Source organism: Pholis gunnellus (genome assembly GCF_910591455.1).
Source record: "Pholis gunnellus genome assembly, chromosome: 3".
Taxonomy (NCBI): domain Eukaryota; kingdom Metazoa; phylum Chordata; class Actinopteri; order Perciformes; family Pholidae; genus Pholis; species Pholis gunnellus.
Genome location: NC_136529.1, coordinates 21,754,149 through 21,765,739, shown reverse-complemented (window position 1 = coordinate 21,765,739; position 11,591 = coordinate 21,754,149). Strand labels below are relative to the sequence as shown.

The 11,591-nt window shown below is 45.3% G+C and overlaps 1 protein-coding gene across 1 annotated transcript; it reads left to right on the top strand.

The window, feature by feature from the left end:
- Positions 1-216: 216 nt before the first annotated feature.
- gata2a (GATA binding protein 2a) lies at positions 217-7,873 on the top strand (the record flags this gene model as incomplete). The annotated part of the gene is made up of 5 exons (XM_079186106.1): positions 217-445; positions 1,221-1,793; positions 4,418-4,563; positions 6,755-6,880; positions 7,568-7,873. The coding sequence occupies 5 exons, from the start codon at positions 217-219 to the stop codon at positions 7,871-7,873; spliced, it is 1,380 nt and encodes a 459-aa protein (XP_079042232.1).
- Between the last annotated feature and the right edge of the window lie 3,718 nt (positions 7,874-11,591).

The following is an 11,591-nucleotide window of genomic DNA, read 5'->3' as shown; positions in this document are numbered from 1 at the left end:
CTAAATTAACATTTTGTTTTCGTCTCATTGCAGGTTAAACGGAGGAGAACGGAGACCGGGTTATTTAAGGATTCTATTTCTGAAGTAAATAAACACACAGCCGAGACTTTCACAGCTCAGGAACTATATTGTGAGGAGGATTTAACTTCCACTTGGAGGTAAACATAGCCTAAAAGTAGCCCGACGCACAGACCGACGCCTTCAAAGGAGAGGACCATGGAGGTCGCAGCGGCCGATCAGTCTCGGTGGATGGCGCATCATCACGCAGTGCTGAACGGCCAGCACCCGGACTCTCACCACCACAGTCTGAGCCACAACTACATGGAGCCCATGGCGCCTTTACTGCCCCAGGACGAAGTTGACATGTTTCTGAACCACTTGGACTCTCAAGGGAACCCCTACTACACCAACTCCCGGGCAAGGGTCACTTACAGCCAAGCACACGGTAAGATGCGCACAAGTTTACAATTAAGCTGACGAGTGTGATGAGAAAATAGGACTGGTTTGAAAAATGTACATGTTATTAATGCCTTATTTAAATGTTAGTATAATCCATCAAAGACTAAATAGAGCTTTATACATTATATGCTCATATGTGTGTGTGTGGCTCTGGAATATGTATATTAATTTAGTACGGAAACTTTAAATTGAACAATGCATGCAATGTGCAGTAATTTGCTTTAAAAAAAAAATCCATCTAGACTTCACGGGCCAATTCACCAACATAAAAGGAATTTCTAGCAAATGACAGCCAGAGGAAAGGGAAGTATGTCATTTAACCCCTCTCTGTTGGGGCAGGGGTTTCTGGAGGTAGAGAGAGAGAAAAAGAGAGAGAGGCACTTCCTGGATATAAAATAAAAACCGCAAATTTACTTATAACAATCTTTAGTCCGGGAGCTGCAGGCGATAAGATACAGTCCTGGCGAGAAGCTACTTGTATGTGTTGTCTGGTGTAAATAGGTATTTATCGATTCAATCTAAGATACGACGTGCAAGGCAACTGGAAACTAATTTTAATTGTGAGGGGGAAAAAAATCTAATTTCAAATTAACAAAAATATTTTTTTTATCTTCATCTGGATCTAAATGTCGGACTCAAGTAATTCTGTGTATTTAGCAGGTAAGATAAAGGTCTTTCTGTTTTGCAAACTAGTGACAAGAGTGTGTCAAAGAGGCGTTTTAAAAAAAAAAATCACATTAAATACTATATTTGGATTTCAGCTCGCCTCACTGGGAACCAGGTTTGTCGACCACACCTTATCCACAGCCCCGGTATTCCCTGGCTAGACCCCGGGAAAGCTGCCCTTTCCGCGGCCCACCACCACAACGCATGGGCGGTCAGCCACTTCAGCAAACCCGGCCTGCACCCCGCCAGCTCCGGCTACCCCTGCAGCAGCAGCACCGGCACGGCACCGGTCTCGTCGCTCACGGTGTCCCACTCCAACGCGCACCTCTACAGCTTCCCCCCTACCCCTCCGAAAGACGTGTCCCCGGACCCCGGCCCTACCTCTCCGACCTCCAGCTCGACCAGAATGGACGAGAAGGAGTCGATCAAGTACCAAGTGCAGCTGACGGACGGCATGAAGATGGAAAGCTGTAGTCCGCTCCGCAGCGGCCTGGCCTCGATGAACGGCCAGGGCCTTGCCACGCACCACCCGATCCCGACCTACCCTGCGTACCCTCTGCATACGCCCCACGAGTACAGCGGCAGTCTCTTCCACCCCGGCAGCCTGCTCGGCGGTTCCTCCTCCAGCTTTACGCCCAAATGCAAGAGCAAGGCTCGGTCGAGCTCAGGTGAGTCTCGTGCGTTTCTCCCTCGCGTCAGATGGCAGATCGAACTGATAAGGCCTAATTAAATGGTTATGGTGGATTCAGCCGAGCAGTGAAGCATTAGGCTACACACTATAGTTTACCCGATCAATCATCAGCAGATACGTGTTTGTCACCATGTAATAGGTATTCTGCTACTGTTGTACATTTCGTTTATATATACGTATGGGCCCCATATTGGAATATATGCGAGTGTTTAAAAAAAAAACTGTATTCATTTCATAATTATTATTGTTAATGCTGAAGCCACTTTAGACACCACTTGTTGATCCAGTGGGTCACTGACACAAAGAGAGATAATTTCCATATCGGACCCGTCTGTCCGTTTTAGAAACCGTCCTGGCAAGTCTTATCTTTTGTTCCATCGCACTCCTCGCCACTTACAAAGCCGCATCCACTTAAAAGGCGTCTCCTTAGTGGGGAATCAACCTCAAATGAAACTCATCAGATTAATCGGGGTCAACTATTTACCAGGCTACATGCTCAATATAGGGTCCTTGTGCGCATGATTAAAAGTTTCTGTGGGCAACTTCAAAGAAAGGAAAGTGGGATTACAGCTAATTAAATTAACCAATTATTCATATATATGTCTGACGTATAAAATAAAACGGAATGATTGTAGTTTCACCAGAGATTATACAATAACCCTTTCTTTATATGTATCGTTCACGAAGACTTTACATCGATTTAAATAGTTTTACGTTCATGTTCAGCAGTCGAATTGTCTTCTTCTTCGTGCCATAGACTTGTTTTCTTTTAAACGTGGCCTTTATTGCACTTAAAAAACGAAGGAGTCACGACGCCCTGGCTCCTGCCATATCCTGTATACCTCCAAGTGAACAAATCACGACCTCCACCCCCCGCCCACAGCTCTCATAGTCCTAACAAAGCACAGGCGACAGAGCCCTGCTGTTTGTGTTTTTAAGCATGGCCTTGGCCCAGAGCACCGACATGAAGTGGAGGCAACATGTCCACAGTAGACCTGTTTAGATAAAAGTGTAACTTAACAACACTTATATGCATAACTTCACAATTTGGAGAATATAGTGCATTGAGTATGCTGATTAAAATGTACATCATCAAAAAAAATATATATATATATATATAATTAATGCACCTGGTTCAATAGACTGCATGTGTTATTAATAGTAATATTAGATAGATAGAGGAATATTTAGACATTAGACATTAATGTGCAGACATTTTAAAAAACAAACTCAGTCTGGTAATGACTCTGTGATTTTCCTACATTGTTCCAGCTGTTGAAATAATGGACCAAAAAAATAATAATGGAGAAACATCATAGATTGTTTTAGGCTAACACGTCGCTCCAAATGTAGCTGTGTAATAATCGATATTGTCATCTCTTGCTTTTTAATACACCTGGGCGATGCTCGCCGGCTGATAATCTGAGTGAACGTGAGCTGTTGTAGCAAGAGAAACGTAACACTGTGACATTTAAAAGAAGCTGGCCAGACTGCGCCTGAATCGGCAACACAAACATTTCAGCTACGGCATTAAAAAGGCTCTTATCTATCAAAGTCGATGTCCATGTGCCAGTAATGGTGATGGATTGTTGCGCAAAATGCCACAATGACATTTCAGTAGTGTGGCTCTCTCTACACTACCTTTTCACACAGAGCTTCTCTTTTTTGCTTCTTATTTCAACACTAAACATTGCATAACACATAAATACATCAGTCATTGCTGATGCATATTTTAAGCGTTAATGAACCCGCTTTAATGTGGTTGCCTAACCTGCGAAACGCTTTAAGAGGAAGAGAAGGGAGGTACAAAACTAAAAGAAAGCGGCGAGATGCATTTCAAAAGGAACATAGCTTTTTGCTCAGGTCAGATTCCATTGTAGAGCGAGGGTGGGACTGTGGGTGTCGCTGGCATTATAACAGGAATAATGAGATGATGCTCTAGGGAGAGAGGGATACTTGAATTAAATGAATCGGTCGGTTTAGCAACAGGCTGTTTGAAGTCAGTCAAACCTGAAAGGGAGAGGAGAGCACGAGGGAATAACTAAAAAAACAGCTTTTTTATATAAAACCCAAGTATGCACAGGAGATCTAGTTCACATCCAGTCACTTTTTAAGAATAATAGAAACTTCATCAAAATGTTGGACTGAAAACAATTTCTATGTTATTAATTGCAGCCAACTGGTCCAAGTTTGCAACACTGCCCGCCACATCTAATACCATCACCACACACGTATGTTTCCTCTCATGGGTGCCCACTGAGCTCATGAATAACGTAGTCCTAATTTGATGGCGTTTCTCATTCTTCGTGTCGGACACCTCTGGACATGTTCTGGCGGTTTCTGGCCTCCCCACTCTGGATCGGTTTACATAGAGGTGTCTGTGTCCATGACAGCCGCGCACACTTGGTACACCTGCATATGGACATTGTCACCATCATGAGACAGATTTTGACTTCATATTACAGGGCCATCTAGGGTCCCACGGCACCATATTGTTGCCTGATTGGGTCTGGACAGCTGCTATGTGTTGCTTCTAATGGACAGTGAATTTTTTAATTATATAAAATTTCTTCTTTTCTCCTCCTTCTGAACTATATCCAGAGGGCCGTGAATGTGTAAACTGCGGTGCCACCTCCACCCCTCTGTGGCGAAGAGACGGCACCGGCCACTACCTGTGCAACGCCTGCGGACTGTACCACAAGATGAACGGCCAGAACCGACCACTCATCAAGCCCAAACGTAGACTGGTGAGTCCTATACTCCCCACGCCATCGCTTCACTCTGAGAGAGGGCACCCAAATATGAGGACAAAGCCGATGCCGGTAGCACAATTCCAGGAAAGTTATATTTTCCCTATGATCTTCCTGGAATTGTTTGTCCCTCTCGCCCCCCAATGATCCGCCTTCATGGCCTGTTACAATACTGCTACTATTGCATTGTTCCTGCTATCATTATTGCTGGTACTTCTGATACTGTTACTGATACCATTGCCCATGCTGCTTTAGTTAACACCAAGCTTGAGTAAATGAAAAGCAGCATGGACACATAACATTCTTGTAGTGGATGTACCACTGCACAGCCACTTCTGGCATTAACCCTACTGAAGCTGGACACATTTCTTTGCACCATAGTCAATTCATTTCGTGGCTTTCAATTCTCAATTTATAAACCCATGTATTTTAAATATCTTTTAAAACATTTACTCTCAAACAAGAGTGCACCATGGCTAAATATTTTAATAGGCTGTATTCTTATTTTACAGTAACTCCTGAATCCTTTATTGTTCAGCAGAATTTTCTTTTCTTTTATACTTAAGTGGTCGGTGCTTATTCAGTTGGTGTCTAAAAAATACAATAACAATACGTTTTTTACATTTTTAAACTGGCTCGTAGAAAAAAAGATACACATGCCATTTTTACATTTATAAGTATTGGTAAATAATATAAATTATCTGCAACATAGTCACAAATAATACTAAATCCCACTAATAATAATAATGGCTAAATTAGTAAAAATGAATTACTGGCTCTAAAATTGATATTTAAAATATAAATACAAACTTTACAGCTGGAACAACCTATAAACATTCATAAAAAGTGGTCTGGGCTAAGATTGCGTCTACGATAACGATCAGCAGATCATTTGACTCGCCAATAAATTGTCTACTTTTAAAACCTTATTATGGATCTAATATATATTTATATATTTCTTCGTGTTGTCCCCTTGACCAGCTCCATGTCGTTCCTGCTAATGTAAAAAAAGCCCATTACATTTTCCACTGGCTCGGCCCATATGGTTGTAGCTTTTGCATTTTCAGCTCAAGTGTTTTTCAGAGTTTGTGTTCAAAGGGGCATCCAGTTGTTTCCTATCCGGATATCTGTCCGGCCCAGATAAGGAAGTCAGGCTCCCGGCTGTTTCCGCCCTCAACCAGCGCGCTGCATTCTCTGTGGCCAGACTGACATATACTGTAAAGAGATTATCACAACACTGGAGGAGCCGCTTATGTGTGAAGAGACAGACCGTGAGGGGCGGGGATTGGAAAATAAATGGATTTATGTTCTTCCCTTGTTGATCATTCTCGATGCGCATGTGGAACGGTCTTAAAAGCGCAGCGGCTTTTTATTTAAAAAGATATAGGTTACATATTTTATTTCGCCTAAGAAAGACCAGGGGTTGTTGTTGCTGCTCTCCAGGTCAATAGCAACGAGTCCACCTGAAATTAATTAACAGGAAAAACCTGGATGCTGCCTGCAAAGCGAAGAGCCGGAGGCTGCTTGCATGTAAAGCTAATGTTTCTTATTATGTGTGAAGAATTGATCCGCAATGGACGCAGGAGCGCATTGCCAGGCAGGACACGGGTCTTATGCGACTTGTAGCCCAGTTTCCCTGGATCAGGATAGAGGGTTTACGCAAGTGCTTAATTTGAACCTGTTAATACCAGCATATTTATTTGTAATTTATTAGAAAATGATAATCAGCGGCAGGCGTGTACAGAATCAGGCATTCTGTTGGCCAACCAAAACTGTCCCCATGACTTATAGCGCAAATTAGAAAACGTGATCATGGTGTAGCGGTCTGCATACATGCAATTGATTCAACGGGAATTATGTGTTTTCGGTCTGCGTGTCGCTTCTTTTGATGCTATTTCTGCACATGGTTCTGCGGTCTCACGGAAACCCACAGTTTGATTTAAGAAAAAAACTTTCCGTCTCTTATTGATTTTGTGCTGAGGCAGAAAACACTAAATGCACTGCATGCGATTTCAGTGCAGTGGCTTTAATAACAATACATGTTAAATGATTCAACTTGTATGGGTGTCTAAAGAGCCGTGACATTTGGGCACCTACGTGTTGTTTGTGCTGCTCGGTGTCCGCGCTGACCTCCACGTGTGAATGGGTCAGTATTCACGATGTATATTTTTCTCTCTGCTTCCCTCAGTCCGCCGCTAGACGTGCAGGCACCTGCTGTGCAAACTGCCAGACCACCATCACCACCCTGTGGAGGCGCAACGGGAACGGCGACCCGGTGTGTAACGCCTGCGGCCTTTACTATAAACTGCACAATGTAAGTAGCCTTTAAAAAAAAAAAAACTTGCACTCAAGTGCAGGGTTTCGGGGGGGAGGAGGAGGAGGAAGAATAGGCCCGCTGGTCGTTAACTGGTCAAGTGGGCGGACAGCTCGTATCGATTTAGGAGCAGAGAAACTGTGAGAGTGTCGAGGCAAAGCCTGCTCACCCCGTGGAGCAGAACCCACCGGTTGTCTTTTTTTTTTTATTAATCCGTTGTTGTTTCAATGGGGGGCGTTACTCCCCGGAGAGGCTGCAGGGTGGGACTGTCATTCAGTGTAACGGCGTCGGTTACACTGATGAGGATTTGTCTGAGGCTGCTCCTTTCAGCTCCAGCCAGGCCCTCATCCCCATGTATTCATATTGACCAGGACTGTTCTGTTTGAAATTAGACAAAAGCCCCCAAGAAACGCCCCAGACTTGCAGCTATATATGCAAAACAGATGCTCATTATTAATAGCAGTTATTTAACACATGGTGTACTTCTTAGTATTGGGCTACTGTGAAACAAAGGCATGCAAATCCTAACAGGAAATGCAGTATGTGACATATTTTTCTGGTGACATTTTAAATTATGAGCCAGAGTTGGGCTGCAAAATAAACCTCCACCACTATAATGTATAGTATTCACACTGTCAGTGAGGCTTTTGTCTGGCGTGCCCTGAGCTAATGTGCGGTTCTCCACAGGTCAACAGACCCCTGACCATGAAGAAAGAAGGCATCCAGACACGCAACCGCAAGATGTCCAGCAAGTCCAAGCGGAACAAGCGAGCAGGGGACGGCTTTGACGAGCTATCGAAGTGCATGCAGGACAAGGTTTCCCACTTCGGCGGAGCACCCGGCCTCACCAGCCACATGACCCACATGGGTCACCTGCCCCCCTTCAGCCACACGGGACACATGCTGCCCACTCCCACGCCCATTCATCCTTCATTCGGTCACCCCCACCACTCCAATCGCTCGCCGGTCTGGGCTGAGCCCCTGAGTCACTGAGGCCCCTTCCAGGCCCCAAAACTCCTCCGCCTGTAGGAGCCACCACGCCGCCATTAACACTAAATGGCCTTCCACATCACGTCGTAAGCTGAGCAGACTACGTTGCATCGTGTACAGCGGTTGGAGGGGAGAGACTTTCAGTTGGACTTGATGACTGAATGTCGCGTCATTCCTGAGCTCACTGATGGGACGCTGCGAAGCAGGAATTTAGCGAACTCTGTGAAGAAGCTAATATGATGAGGGGTTTCTTGGTCCCTTGGTGACTGAAGCTTGCAGGAATGGAGTGAATGGAGACGCTTGTCATTCTATTTGCTTATTTTTACTAAGTCACTTTGGTACCCACCTCTCCATGACCCTGTAACAGGAGACTCACGAGAGGTCCTAAAAAGAAACGCTGTTTTCACCTCACGGCCTCATCTCATTATACACTGAGATACGTGCACCCTGTCCATCCCCAGGCTGTCGTCCATAACTGCCGTGAACAGACAAACCCTTCAGCGCTGGAGGTCCAGAGACTGGCTGACAGCGACAGCACCCGTGCACCTCTGTTACGGAACCAGTCAGACGCAGACTACAGTACCCACAAACCAGTGCTCCCCTCACATGCTGGATTGTACACCACCACATCGCTCACCACCTGTTTTTAATAATGGACTTTTATGGAAAAAATACACAGTAAATAGAGTGTTTATAAATGCTTGATTGCTATTATTGTTGTTATATTTGATGTTATAATTATTGCTACGATAATTTATTTTCCCTCTTTAAGCTTTCGTCAAAGACACATGGAAAACGATGATTTAAAAAGGTCCAGTGTGTCGGATTTCCGGGGATCATTTGGCCGAAATGGAATATCATATTCATAACTATGTTTTCATTAGTGTACAACTACCTGAAAGTAAGAATCGTTATTTTTTTCCTTGGCTTAGAATGAAGCATTTATATCTACATAGGGAGCAGGTCCTCTTCAAGGAGTCCGGCATGTTTCTACAGTAGCCCAGAACGGACAAACCGAACACTGGCTCTAGCATGAGCCTCTCATGTTTTTTTACCTAAAAGGTCACCGTAGCGTTCCGACACACTTGTAAAAGGAGGCGTGGGCGGAGGACGGGTATTCAGTTGGTTGCAGTCTGTGACCTCACCGCTAGATGCCACTTAATCCGACACACTGGTCCTTTAAATGTCATAGTTATTACGTAAAGAAAAACACTGACCTATCTTAGATGAAAAGTCCCTAAGCTGTACGTTTTTATCATTTTTTTCCATCTTACAAAAGTAAAGGAAATAAAGGAAAATAAAGTTTAATACTAAAGTAAGATCTGTCACTGCCTCGTAAGTTCAGTCTGTCTCCATCATTCTTCTACACACAAACATACAGGCATAAGACTAAACGCTGCTTTTAATGAAGAGTGCTTGATTATTAAAATCACAAGGGGATATCAGATGCATCAAGGGAAGCTCTGTGATCCCTTGAGCGTGGTAATGCTTTGGTCAGGCTCCTCCTCTATCTGTGATGGCGTGTTAAGAGAAGGCCTCTTTGTGGAGCTGAGGCCCCGGGCTGGACCATTGTACCCAGACAGCAGACTCCAGCGGAGTCACACACAGTCATACATATGCACACACCCACATGCTCATGCACACACACACACACACACACACACACACACACACACACACACTGGGGGAATAAAACAAACACAAACCCCAATTCACCAATTTTTAACCAATATATCCCATGCACGGTCTCTTTTTTGAAAAACATCTCTAACAGCCAATTTTTATTTTTGAATTTGTATGTGACAAACACTGAGTCATGAGTGCAGTCCTCGCCCTCGCTCCCTGTGTCTGCTGGAGTAGCCCTCTCTCTCTCTCTCTCTCTTGGCTGTGGTGATTGGAGTGAGAGGAAGGACAGCGGGTCTTTAGTGGGAGAGAGAGAGAGAGAGAGAGAGGAGGAAGGAAAGGCAATCAGGCGACCTGAGCAAACACGTGGGGGTCTGCTCAGACCCTTCTCACACAGATGTGCACGCAGCTGAGGCTGCCAGGAAGCAGGCTCTGTTACTCCCTCATCTCGTACTCTTTCGTTCTCCTTCCCTTTGTTTATCTTTTTTTTTTCTCTCTTTCTGATCTCCCATTTGTTCTGTTTGTCTTTCACTCTCCATTTTTCTCTCTCCACATTGCTCCATCTGTCTCGCCCTACCATTTGGACGATTACAGTAAAATAAAAAAAAGGGGCTGAAGAAACTTTGAACAGAGCCAGCCACTAATGAGTCTGCTCGATTAGGGCCAATTGGAGGTCATCATCACTGAGTTCGGCATACCCTCACACACCCACAACACAAACCATCCCATTAAAAAACGGTCCAAGCTAAAAGCGACAGCTACCCCTCCCTGAACTTTCCACCCTGCTCACATCTGCTGGACTGCTGTGGAGGTTCATCTGCTGGGGTTTCCCAGGGGTTGATCAAATTAGAAATAATATTTATCCAGGGACCTATATAGGTGCTGTTTTGTTATCCAGTGTAGCACTGCCTCGTCAGCTTATGCTACATCGTAGCACCCACAAAACTAACTGGCTGCACACACATGGAGACAGGACTGAGTGTCTGTTTTCAGAGAGAGGGGGTGGGATCCCCCCTGATCCACTTGCTGAACACCAGTGAAAATGTAACGCTTGACTGCCAATAAGCAGTCTAGCCATCTGTGTGCAGCACAGTGCTTGTGGGTGCTGGGCCGTGAGCTTCAGCGGGTTGCGTGCTGCTGCAGCCAGCAAGCCTGCTCGGCCCGGGCTTGGCCGGACTCCCGGAGCCTGAGAGGGGGAGACGGAGAGCGCCAGCGCTCTTCAATGAGGCCCTCCAGAGGGAAGGAGCAGGCCTCCCAAAAATAATACAGCAGTCTGCCAGACCAGCGACTCCCAGCGCTGCCCTCGCCTGAATACACACCCAAACACACAGACATGTACATGCATGTGTACAAACATACAAGGGGATGGTGCGTGGCGGCGTTTGTGGAAGGCAGGGTGACATTTGCTCTCCTAGGCCTGACCAGACATTTGGTAGCAGGCACATGACATGCTCTTGAAATGAATGCTTGGCTGTGTTTTGGTCTTCAGCATGAGCCACCGTTTTACCGCTTTCTTCATGGCTACATTTTTACAGACTTCGTCATGTGAGGGTTTTCCCAAACTGTTTACTCACCGAGTCTCACCAGACCAACGGCTACATTCAACAGGACATCCACCTCCTAACTCACATCATGAGTTATGTGACACGAAAAAGAGCAATAAAATAGGATGTTACTTATCTTCACTATCAAAGTGGCGTTCCATAGAGGAGATGAGGAGGAGAGATCTCGGATGCGTCGGCGGGGTGAACATGGTGGCCACCTAGATCAGAGCACGGAGAGGTTTACGACTTCAACCTGGAACTGGATGTTTCAACTCATCTCGACTCCCTACCTCCTTGTCTTTCTCCCCTCCGCTCTTCCGTTTGTCCTCACCAACCTCCCCCCCCCACCAACGCCGCCGCCACCACCACCGCTCATTCCCTCTGAGCTCCATGTAACTCTCCATTTCTTCATATTCCCCTTTCTCCATCCCCCTACAAACTCCCACTCTTTTCTCGTCTCCCACTCCCCCAGTGTATTTGTTTTTCCATCAAATTGAATTAGCGGAATCAAAAGGTATCTCGACCATCCCCTCGCAAAGTTGAGTTAGGGAGAG